We start from the raw sequence: 12,217 nt of genomic DNA on the forward strand, positions 1-12,217 counted from the left end.
AATTCGGCAAATGAAGGGAGGAAAAATGGAGGACTGGGATTTTCCTCTCTGCCGTAGTGGGGAAGGACAGAGGAACGGCATCTTCCTGCATTCCCGTCTCTCTCCTCCCTCTCCCCTCCATCCTAATTTTATCTGTGCTTCCTCTGCAAATTCCTAAAGGATCCCAGCTGCTGTGCCGGGCTGGAGATGCTGCTTTTGCCGGCAGGAGGATTTCAGGGGGATGGGCATGGGGATGGGCATCAGAGGGGCTGCAGGTCCCGCAGGCAGGCGTCGAGCCGGGGCGTCTCACAGGGAGTCTGGAGCAGGGAGGAAAGGTGGAGGAAAGCCTTGGGGAGGAGAGAGGAAGGGAGCAGAGGAAGAGGAGGGTGGGGAGGAAGGATGGAGGAGCTCTGCCCTCCTCGCAGCTGCAGGAGAGGCGATGGTCCAGAAAGAGGGGCAGAGCCTCACGGGGCGCCACTCCCCAACCTCAGCCGGCTCCTTCCCCATCTCCAGCTCCATCCCAGTTGATGGAAGTGGGAAGATCCTCTCCCAGCTGGCCCCCATGCCTGCCCAGAGCTAACACAGCACATCACTGGTGTTGATGAAGCAGCACCTGCTTACGTCAACGCAGCAGGATGGTGCTCAGCATAGCCGGGCGATGGGAGGGGGCCAGCGGCACTCCCCCCAGGGCTCCCTGCAGCACTCAGCAGAAGAGACGCTGTCTCCATCCGCTATAGAGCTGGATTTCATCATTTTATTATAAAATTTTCTTTGAAGCAAGCACTGGGCAGCCCCAGCCCTTGGCCGCCCTGTTCCTGCTTGGTGGCCTGGGGCTGAAGCAGTTAAAGGGGTGAGCAGCAGGATGGGAGCTCCAAGAGCTCTGTGCAGTGATGATGTTTAGATTAGCAGGGTTTCCAGGCACGGAGCTGTCAAAGCAAGAGGACTAAGAGGGACGCCGGGGCCTGCCCTTAATTGGAAATACGGCTCTGAAGCCGCCCCATCACTCTTAACGTCTCCTGGGCTCAAGTGCACGGCCCTGCAGCAGCTCTAGGGCTTTCAGTTTGTCCCCGTACACCCCATCTTGCCCCACTGATCGTTAGCAGGATGGGAATCCATTGTGATTGATATCGCTGCCCTGGCAACTCAGTGGGCACCAAATGGGTGGGGGGCTCTGGTGCTTGCTGGAGTGTAGCTGGGGTGCAGCTCGGGGATGCATTGGGGGCTCCCAGGTGGCGTGGCGATGCGAAGCTGGTGGTGTCCTCCTTGGCTCTTCCCTTGGCAAGCATCAGCCAAGGCTTGCTGACCCCAAACTTTCCCCCACGAAGGGGTCCTGTGCCCACGGCAGGGGTTGGAGGTGACCTGCTGAGTCCGTTGGGAGCCCTGCGGCCCCCCCTGGCTGCCCTGGCCAAGGCGCTGGGCTGGGGGAGGAACCCCCATCACCACGCTGCAGGCAGGCGTGGCTTCCCATCTGCCCGCAGCCACGTTCCTTGGCTCCATCGGAAAGGCTTGAATAACCCTTTTAATTTAAGGAGTTAAATTTTAATGGCCTAAATACCGCACTTCATTATTGCTGCCATGTGCCTGCGCCGACGGCTGCCTAACAGCTCAGCAGTGTGGTGCGGTGATGCTCTGTGGCTGCCACCTCCCCGGGGACACTTCTTCCCCTCCTGTTCCACTCCAGGAGGTCCCCGGGGACTCACTGGGTCCCTGTGGTCAAGGGGAAGCATGTGGGGATGCGAGGAGAGGTCTGGGGAGAGGCATCTTGCTGGGATGATGCTCGGGGGGGATTAGCTGGCTCATTCCGTCGTCATATCCATGTGGATGGATGGGTGAGCCGCCAGCCCCCTGAGTAACTGGGGTTTTCAGTCTTACAGCTAGCTGGGCCGTGTGTTTATGTCTATGGGGTGTGTATCTGGGGTGTACATATCTGGGATATGTGTGTGTTTATCTGGGGTGGATGTGTCTGATGTACAGGTATGGCCTCAAGCTGTGCCAGGGCAGGATCGGATTGGACATTAGGAGAAACTGCTTCCTTGGAAGGGTTCTCGGACCCTGGCAGAGGCTGCCCAGGGCAGTGGTGGAGTCCCAGTCCCTGGAGGTGTTTAAAAGACAGGCAGATGAGGTGCTCAGAGATATGGGTTAGTAGTGGACAGGTACGGTTGAACTTGGTGATCTCAAAGGCCTTTTCCAACCTAGAGATTCCATGGTTCTCTGTGTATGGGTGTGTATGTGTGTATACACCTGTGGGGTGCACATATCGGGGGTGCAGCGCCTGCCCGCTGTCTCCTCTGCCCCATCCCCTTCCACAGCCGCCCCTCCAGCGTCTCGGCTGCTGCCTGCTTAGTTTGAAGCCACCTGTCCCCTGTCCAGCCCTGTCCCCTGCCTCCTCGCAGCCAGCCTCGCGTTCCCCTTGTGCCATTGAAGCCTCCCAGGGGATCGGCTCCAGGGGACCCTTCCCACCCCACCGCAGCCACCTGGCACGGGCAGTGGGGCTCAGCTGCTGGCTGCTGTCACGGAGGCCGGCAGCTGCGTGGCCAGCCAGTTGCCTTTGGGAACAGCTTTTGGGATCAAAAACCCCAAGAAGCTTCGTGGGGGGAAGTTTGGAGTCTCTGGCTGGGGAGCGCTGGCAAACTCATCCTGCTGGTGGTTCCCAGAGGGCCTGGGGCAGCATCCTCGGGGCGTGATGCGACTTGGGAGCTGGGGACAGGCTCTACACAGCTGCTCCTTTAACACCCTCATGGTTTTCAGTCTCCAGTTTCCCAGTGCCACTGAAAGGAGGGGAAACAAACCCAACCCTTCCCTGCTAATCAAAACCAGGCCTGAAATTAGAAAGCGGTCCGCGTTCAGCCTCCCGCTCGCTGGGAGCGCAGCGTTAGCCAGCCAAATGTCAGAGCTCCTATTTACGGAAAGCAAGAGCCCTCCTTCTCCATGAGGAGCATCAGAGGGGGAACCTGACCAGCATCTTCGCCATGGGAGGATGAGGGCAGCTCCAGAGGTCACTAAATTGCCCTCACCGCTCACTGTCACAATTTTTTGTTTGTTTGGCCTTGTTTGAGCTCTTTTTGTAGCCTTTCTGCCTGGAAAACACCAGGTCCTCTCCACCCCCAACCAGCTGGAAGAGCTGGGCCCCAGCAGTAGCAGCACAATGGGCACCTTGAAACTGGGGGCTAAACTATTCCGGTGTTTCTCCCTAGAGGACCTGTCCCCTCTTTGGACACAGCGAATCATCCCGCTTCACAGTCTGAGTGCCTGGTGCCTGCTCCAGCTTGACTGCTGAAGGCAGCTTGGCAAGGATGGAACATCCAGTTAGCCCCACTTACTGGGGAAGAGAAGGCTGGAGACAGCTCACTCCTGGGCTCGGCTTGGGCTTGCCTCAGCTGGGCTTGCTTTGATGCAGCTGCTGATGACCGGATCCTGCCTGCAATGCTGAGCTATTCATTTGCTTTTGGCTCCATCAGGCTGGACTAAAAGCCTCTGCTTTCCCCTTCCCTCCCTCGGTGCTTCGTTTCCCATTGCTCTCTCTCCTCCAGCCAGCCCGCGTCCAAGTGGTGAGAAATCAGGGAAGCGTTTTCATCCCCATGAATGCAGCTGGTTACGTAAGAATAATTGGGATAAATGAGCTTATTTATCATGGCCCTTTCCATTTTAACGGGGTTCAGGGCGATTGCTGAGTTGGGTTACGTAAAAGCCCACACAGAGCATCTCATTGTCCAGCGGCAGCCACGCGGGATGCGGGAGGTGCCGATGGAAAGGAGCCAGGGCTGGGTGAGGAGGGGACGAGTTGCTTGGCAGAATTGGGAGGGAAGATGGGGGATTTCTTCCTCTATGTGTTAGAAAGGAAAATCCATTTCTTCTTTTTTCATCTACTTCCTGCATCCCTCAAACACCAGGTTTTAGGGTGTGGTCTTCGGTGTCTTTCTGTAGCTATTCTTACACCAGTCTTCCCCACGAGGACATGAGCTGGAAGCTCACCTCCTTCCTCTTCCTCACTCCAGGAGGCGAAAACATGACCCTGGGGGGGTTCAGGTGGGCTTCCCACCTCCGAGCCAAACCGAGACCTCATAAGCAGCTAGCAGATGCCTCCAACCAAGCCAGGTGATGAGCGTGCTGCTTGGTTTGCCTCCTAAACCCTCCTGAGATGCCTCCATGGAGGGAGTTGATTGCCAGCTGAGATTATCTGATGGGGAGTGGTGCTTGGTAGGAGTTGGGGAAAGCAGAGATGCTCCGGGAGATGCCGGGATCTCCCTCAGTACCAAGGTTCCCCATCAGCCTGTGGAGGAGATATGGGAACCTGGGGAGCATCCCAGTTTCTGGAGAAGCTGGGGATGCTTGGGAGGAGGGTGGGCTCCCATGGGTCCCCCCGATGCAGGCTGGTGCTGGGCAGCATTTCAGGTGTCCTCAGACAAACCACCCAGGAAAGCGGGAGCAGGGAGAAAAACAGGAAATCCCCAAATCCAAACAAATGAGAAAGAAAAAAAAAAAATCTGTTTTTTGTTTTCTGGTCTAAAATGTAGAAAACCTTGAGAATGCCCTAAGGTTTGTTGAGCAGGACATTCCTGCTGTGACCCACTGTCTGGTCAGGCAGATTAGCGTGGGCTGCGGCAACAGCCACACCATGTTTTGGGGACAGTGCTGTCCATGGGGTGTCTTCCAGCTCCCCAGGCTGGAGTTCCAGAGCCCCTCAGCACCAGATTTCCTGGGAAGTGGAATGTGGAGGAGTTCAAAGAGAGTGGGGCAGGTTACTGGAGGAGAGGGGGTTGGAGAGAGAAAGGCAGCCGCTGGCTCCTGGGTTGCACAGCACAGGAGGAATTCTCTGTCCCAGTGGGCACGCTCGCTCCCAGCCAGTTCCCTGGTGTCAGGGGGATACTGGTCTGACTGGGCCACCCGATGCCATCTGTAACCACGCTGCTGCGTGCTCCCTGCAGTTGTCAGGGTAGAAAGTGATGCTGGAACTTCTCAAAGAATGTCACCAGGAGGCTTGAGATGGCAGCAAGCTGCAGTGCTGGGTGCCAGGTGGGTCCCAGAGCAGCATGACCGGTGATGTGTCCTTAGACCAGCTCTTTGTTTTGGCCTTGCCCTGGCGTGAATAGCTGCACCCTTCAAGCCTGGATTACCCCGCTCTAGCTTCCTCTCATGCCACCATGCTCACCTGGCCTCTGGTCTGCCCTTAGGTCTCATCCCTGGTCCTTTCTGCAGGAAGAGGGTGATGCGTGGGCTCAGGTCAGGATCTTGACTGCATTGTTAACCATCCTTCTGCCTCGGTTTCTGTCCTCTGTGTTACACAGGCAGCTTTGTCTACTTCTGAACGCAGAAAACATCTTCCACTCCATGGCAGACATACTGCTTCGGGAAGAGGACCTCAAGTTTGCCTCTACCATGGTCCACACCCTCAACACCATCCTGCTGACATCATCTGAGCTCTTCCAGCTGAGGAACCAGCTGAAGGACCTGAAGACCCCGGTAAGGGCAGAGGGAGATGTTTCTGCTGCTGCAGGGGTCATAACGGGGGTGGTGGGGACCTGAGAGCCACCAGGGGCCGCGTCTCGCTTCTCCGTCCCAACCCAGCACGTCCCAGGGCTGGAGCTCAAGTTCCTGGGGCGGCCCCTGTGTTCCTCCTCTCTTCAGGAGTTGAGGTGGGGTTTGGAGGGTGTGCCCAGCTCTTGCTTTTCTCCCCGTGGGTGGGAAGGTGCTCCCCAAGCCTTCAAGCAGCTGCCACCTCCCTCCGCCCAGACACAGGCCAGGGGCCAGGTGACAGCAGGAGCAGAGCTCCCCTGTCCCTCAGCTGTCCCTGCAGGGAATGTGCTGAGCAGCTGCCACCGGCAACATCCAAGCAAGTTGGGAAGAGGGATGAAGACCTCTCCTCTTCCTCATGCTGAAGGCCGGTGATGCGGTGGTGTCCGTGGGCCAGGCACTCCAGCCCCTCATTCCGCAGCGGCTGCAGCAGCCCCCGAGGGCCGCCCTGTCACACTGCCCCCCCCGAGTCCTACCCGGTCACTATCTCTTGAAGCTGGTGGACTCATATCAGTGCCAGGTGGACTTGGCGAACGTCTCTTCATATCTCAGTGGCACTTGCCAACCCAGCGGGTTGATGCTGGGGACCTGGGGCTCTTGGTGCCATGTCCTTGTTCCCACTGGCGACCTGACGGCAATGGCTCCCTCTTTCCACAGGAAAGCCGTAACCTCTTCTGCTGCCTGTACCGGTCCTGGTGTCACAACCCCGTGACAACTGTCTCTCTCTGCTTCCTCACCCAGAACTACAAGCACGCCTACGACCTCATCCAGAAATTGTATCCTTTGGGGATTTTCTGCAAGGCTGGTGGCCAGGCTGGTCCGTGGTCCCTCTGTGGCCACCAAGGTCACCCTGTGGGCCAACCCAGCCTCCTGCCTGCAACCCGTCATTACAGGGTGGTGTCCCTGCGATGAGCGGGCAGGGCAGCGTGTGCTGGGCGCGTGCCAGCTCCCTTCCCCTTGTGTCATCCTTATTTTTTGTGGTGTAAAAAGAGGAAAGCGTGTGCTGGCTGAGCCCTGACCTTCCCCTGCCTGAGAGGGGAGGCTCCTCAGCATCCTCTTCCTCCCAGGAAAATGAAGACTTTGGCCTCCTGGCCTGAGGAGGAGCAGGCAGCGCCCAGCACGGTGCCGTTCCCGGTGAGCTCACTGTCTGCCTGCAGCAGAATGATTATTTTCATGTCCTGGCAAACGCCAGGCCTTCCCGAGTAGCTTTCCATATGAAGAAGCTTAATCATACACTTGGATTCCCTTCCCAGTGCGCGCTGGCATTTCTCCTGGGGGACGGGAGCACTCGGCATTGCCTCCGTGCTGTCCTTATGGGCCAGAGGGGTAAAAGCGAGCATCCTCTCTTGCACCGTCTTCCTACCTGTCCTCTGGCCAAGCAAGCTGCCAGCTTTTTGGGGAGCCTGCCTTTTCCTCCATCCTGGCCTGCTTTTCCTGCTTCCTTCCATCGTCCCTTGGCCACCACGGACCTTTCAGCCCTGCCCGTTCCTTGCCTGCTGGCTTCCCACGGGAGCTGTGGATGCAGGGAGGGTTTGGCAGAGCCTCGGTCCATGCCAGGCATCATCCGGGCAAGCCATCTGCTGCTGCCGGGCCACCTTTTTCCAACGTTATGTCCTTAACAGCCGCATCCAGCGGGGATCTGGAGGTCACTGTGGATTTCCTCACCGAGGTGGACAAGCTGGTGCAGCTCATCGAGTGCCCCATATTCACATGTAAGGAGGAAGCCCTGCATGGGGAAGAGGCGGCGCTCCCACATCCCAGGCGCATCCCCCTCCCTGGTTCTCCATCGCAAGCGGCAGCCACTGCACGAATAAATAGAGCAGAAGTTATGAGACTTCTTGCCGGGAGGTTTGCCCAGCGCTGGAGCCATCCACCGGGAACGGGCACGCTGGCAGCACGGGGGGAGCCGCTTGCCCCCCAGATATAGGTTAAGGGGGCGAGCGGCGCTGGCACCAAACAAAGGGATGGGGGAAGGCTGAGGGGAGCCTGGGCCACTGTGAGCATCTTCAGGGGAGTGCGAATAGTGTCAGATCAGCAGAGCCACGTGTGCCGCCCTTGGAGACACAGGGCGGCATCATGGGTGCTGCTGGGTCCCCCAGCAAGACCAAAAGGTTGTTTGTTGTGGAAATCATAGAATCCCTGGGTTGGAAAAGGCTTTTTAGATCATCAAGTCCAACCGTACCTGCCCACTACTAAATCATATCCCCAAGCACTTCATCTACCTGCCTTTTAAGCACCTCCAGGGATGGGGACTCAACCCCCTCCCTGGGCAGCCTCTGCCAGTGCCCGAGAACCCTTTCGGTGAAGAAGTTTTTCCTGATGTCCAATCTGAACCTGCCCTGGTGCAACTTGAGGTCATTTCCTCTTGTCCTGTCACCTGTCACTTGAGCAAAGAGACCAACACCCACCTCTCTACAACCTCCTTTCAGGGAGTGGGAGAGAGCGATGAGGTCTCCCCTCAGCCTCCTCCAGGCTGAACAACCCTAAGAGAGAGAACTAAGCCCTAAAAAAACGGAGCTGCTTCTCCCCAACCACAGCAGTCTTTACCCCCGCTTGGGCAGCGTGGGTGCTGGCCAGGGGCTCGGGGCCCTGGGGTGGGGGTCAGGATGGGGAGGGGGACGTGCAGCAGCGCGACCCATGGATCTGGGGAGTGGTTCTTCGGATGGTGTTTGGCCCCTGGGCTCCTTCTCCCTGGAGGTGGAGCTGGGCATTGAGAGTGTTGGGAAATGTCCCAGAAACAACTCTGGGAGGGGACTGTATACGTCCAGGGCTATTTAGGGGAATATTTGGAGGAGTATTTGAGGGAAAAGGGTTAGAGCAGCCAGGCAGTGGAGATGTGGGCTGGTCACGCATCTTCTGGTGGTGCCTGGTGCTTCATCCTGAAGATGACTTTCCTTCCCACCATGCAAGGTGATTTTCTACAGCTCCAAACAATTCTTTGAGGGTTCCCCATCCTGCTCACCTTCATATCCAAGTTTCGGGTGTCCCCCATAGAGCGTTATCCCTGCATGTGGGTCACAGGGAGACACCAGAGGTGCTAGTGAAAACCAGGAGATGAGGTGCTGGGGCAGAGGCCTCTCACTGAATGCCAAGGGCTGCTCCAGGTGGGCCCTCAGCTGTCTATAGGGCTCTGGAAGGCCCTTCCACCCCTGAGCACCACAAGGAGTGGGGCAGGAGGGTGGTTTCCCCTCTGCTGAGCAACAGGGGGGCCCAGCGCAGGTAACCATCGGGGCCCTCAGTTCGAGAGAGTCCGTGGGAGGCTGTTGCGCAGCCCTCCTGACATGTGGTGCCCCAGGCAGGTATTTCTGCTAGTCCTGCAGAAGCTGAGGAGCAGTCCCATGTTGCACGTGTGTCCTCTGGCAGACAGCATGGACGGGCTTGGGGATGAGTGGCAGTAGAGTCGGGAAACTGGAGAGAAGCTGCTGTCCTCCCCAGCTGGCAGCTGAGGGCTGCCGTGAGGAGAGACCTGTGTGGGACACAAAGATGGATGAGTTAGTGGAAGGAGAGAGGCTGCTGGTGCCGTGCAGGTGACCCTTGGGTCAGCTGGCCGAGGCATACAGCCTCCCCAGGACCATGAGACGGGTCCAGAGGAACCCGCTACTGGCGCTTGGAGGCAAAATGCGTTCTACCTGCCTCCCCATCGCCATCCTCTTCCTCTCCTCTTCCAGATCTCCGCCTGCAGCTGCTGGATGTGAAGAACAACCCCTACCTGATCAAGGCTCTCTATGGCCTGCTGATGCTGCTGCCCCAGAGCAGCGCCTTCCAGCTCCTCTCCCACCGCCTACAGTGCGTGCCCAACCCCGAGCTCATGCAGACCACGTAAGTGCCACAGGGATGGAACCCAGCGTTGGCATCAGGGTGGGACCAGCTCAGCCCCATGCTCTTTGTGGCCGTGGCCGCTCCTTGCCCCGTGGCCAGGAGCGCTGCCTCGGGGGAGGGTTGTGTCTATATTTGGTAACCCTGGGAGGGCTGTGCCTCATCCACAGGCATTTGGCATCCGGGATGGAAAATTTCACTTGTGGGATCGCTATGGAAACGAGCAGAGCTGTGAAGGAGGCTTATGGAGAGAGACTCTGGCAGCTGGGGGGTGCTCCCAAAGCGTGTCCTCTCCCCGCAGCCCGAATAGCCTTCATGGCACTCAATGGGACCCATCACCTGGGCACACCTGGGGCTGGTGGCTCCATCCCCATCCTTGGCCTTCCGGAACCACATGGAGCTGTGTGCAAGAGCAGCATCTCCCTGGGGGGCAGTGGACACCCTTGCGCTCCCTGCCCCGGGGTGCTGCCCACCCGGCTCGCTGGACACCAGCAGCAGGATTTGCTCTCCAGCCCTCCGCTAATGAGCAGGGGGGAGATGATAAAGCTGGCTCTGCCTTTCAAAGCCCTGGGAATAAAAAGAGCTCGCAAGATGGGCAGGTTTCTGAATGAACCCCCTGCCGCTGCCACTCCTTGGCTTTTAACTGCTCCCCTGGGATGGCTTTTATCCCTCGTGGCCTCTGGCGCTGAGCTCGTACCCACAACCCAGCACTGATGTTAACTGGGGGGTGGTGCAGATGGGGGGGCTTCGTGTGCTTCCTTCGCCATTTTTCCCCCCACCTTGGCCCCGGCAGCGGGTTTTTTTCGAGCAACCGGAGCTGTCAGACGGCCTGAGCATCTGATTAACTCTGACCTACATTCCTTCAAACACCGAAGCCGGCTTTCATAACAGGCCAGCCCCAGCTGCCCCCTCCCCGGGGGAACACGGGGGCCTCGAGAGCTGCCTGCCACCTCCCCAGGGCTCCCCTCTGTCCCCTGAGGGCCATCCCATGGCTGGTCCCCCTCTCCCTTGTGTGAGGACAGCTCTATGCGGGCTGAGGATCATTTGTGGGCTCCCCAGGGCTCCGGCTATGGGTGCTGATTCCCTGCGGCTGTCCCCACTGCCACCAGCCCTCCGCTCTGACATAGCACATGGATATTTCTTGCTTGCTCGTAAAAGGAGGCAGAGAAACTGAGGCACGTGGTGCCAGTGTTCTTTCCGGCCAGCATTGATGCTTTTGGCCGGGATGGGTTGGAACAGAGAGGGGCATCCATGTTGTAGGAGTTAGACCTCCCCTGTGGGGTCGGAGTGCTGAGGCAGATGTCACTTGTCCCCTCTCTCCTGTCCCAGGACCTCTTGGGCTCCATATTTTGAGGGAAGAAAACAGGTCTGTTTCATGGGGCACCAGCATCATGAGGATGTTCTGGGCTCAGCTTCTTCAGGACAAGCCCTTGGTGCTGCCTGTGACGGATGCCCAGGGTAAAGGCACCTCCTGCCCTTACGCTCTGCTCCCTCTCTGCAGAGACAGCACTAAATCAAGCGCTGGATTGAAGAGGATGACGGCCTCCAACATCGACTACACGGAGCTGCTGCAGCACTTTGAGAAGGTCCAAAACAAGCACCTAGAAGCTCGGCACCAGCGAGCCGGGCGGGCAGAGCAGCTGGACCGGCGGGTGGTCCTCTGAGCATCCCCACGGCAGCCACGGGCGTGCACGATTGCTGGGGCAGGGACCAGGGGACATGGACCAGGGGACGGGGGCACTGGTTGCTGGCCGCCAGAGTATGCGGTGGGTTTAATGGCAGAGGGAGATGGGCGAGCGCTTGGCATGGGGCTGGTTTTCCTCCCTACTGTGGGTGCGGTTGGTGGGGGACCCCTAGGCTGTGCCTGGCTTCTCCCCTGGGTGACAGAGGGACGTGGGGAATGGTTGCGGGAGAAGAGGGCCAGGGGAAGGCACCTCATCTTCTCTTGCAATAGGGCAAGGAAACACCCCTCTGCTTTGCTAATGCCTTCCCCGTGACTGTCAGCTGAGCATCCAGCCTCCTGCCAGCAAGACCAGAGGGGAAGAGAAGACGTGAGCAACCCCTGGCCTCCCGCCCTGGAAAATAAGCCTGCGGGGCTGCTGGCCGCCTCTCACCACCCTAGCTTCCACCCTCTAGCTCGGAGGCCACAGTGGAGGCTGCCGGCGGCGTCTCACCCGGGGACTCACATTCCTGTGCGTAACACTTGGCCCCTTCCCCACCTCCACGCACCCTCCCCGAGCCCCCGACTCCTTGTGCAGCCTTAACTTCCAGCTGGCACCGGGGGCCGAGGGAGACCCCGTTGCACCCAGCCCCGGACTTGATTATTTGTTCCAACGTTAAGCTCCTCATGATAAAATAAACGAGCAATGCAGAGCAGCCCATTCCTGGTAGCTGGGCTCCGCATCCTTGTGGATCTGGTGCCAAGGCGAGCCAAAACCCAGCATGGGCAGGGGGTGGCATGGAGCACCTTGCTTGGCCCTGAGCACCAGCCTGGTCCAGCCCTGCTGTGCCGGCTCACCAGTGAGCAGGGTTTCTTCTCCTGCTCCTCTTCCCAGCAGGAAAAAAAACACCACTGAAATTCTTGCAGGCCACAGTCACGATATGGCAGATGGGTGACAGGGATTTTCCTGACCCCGGGCAGCTGCTGGCGCCGCCATCGCCCCGTCCCGAGGCACCGTCACCGCATGCCGAGCTGCTGTGGTTTGGGAGGTCGTGGTTATGTCCCTGACGTGTTTCAGGCCCTCACCTGATCCTGGGGAAAGGATGGTTGGAGGAATTCGTGGAGTTTTTATAGCTCCTGGCCTGTTCACAGCAGAGCCGGGCTCTGGCAGTGGGTTCCCCCAACAGCCCCACACCAGCGCTGCTTTGGCCGGATAAAGACATTCCTGTCATTCCCGGGAAAGGGCTTTCC

At 58.6% G+C, this 12,217-nt stretch overlaps 1 protein-coding gene across 1 annotated transcript in view; it reads left to right on the forward strand.

Annotated features, from left to right (window-relative positions):
• The window catches only part of VAC14 (VAC14 component of PIKFYVE complex), a 66,791-nt gene extending 55,121 nt beyond the window's left edge, over window positions 1–11,670 (forward strand). The window contains exons 15-19 of the mRNA XM_054079010.1: window positions 5,265–5,439; window positions 6,148–6,266; window positions 7,123–7,202; window positions 9,159–9,309; window positions 10,808–11,670. Coding sequence (XP_053934985.1) covers window positions 5,265–5,439; window positions 6,148–6,266; window positions 7,123–7,202; window positions 9,159–9,309; window positions 10,808–10,970 — 688 coding nt within the window. The 3' untranslated portion in view covers window positions 10,971–11,670. The remainder of the gene's footprint in view (window positions 1–5,264; window positions 5,440–6,147; window positions 6,267–7,122; window positions 7,203–9,158; window positions 9,310–10,807) is intronic.
• Window positions 11,671–12,217: the final 547 nt, after the last annotated feature.

This window comes from Cuculus canorus, chromosome 13 (genome assembly GCF_017976375.1).
Source record: "Cuculus canorus isolate bCucCan1 chromosome 13, bCucCan1.pri, whole genome shotgun sequence".
Classification (NCBI taxonomy): Eukaryota; Metazoa; Chordata; class Aves; order Cuculiformes; family Cuculidae; genus Cuculus; species Cuculus canorus.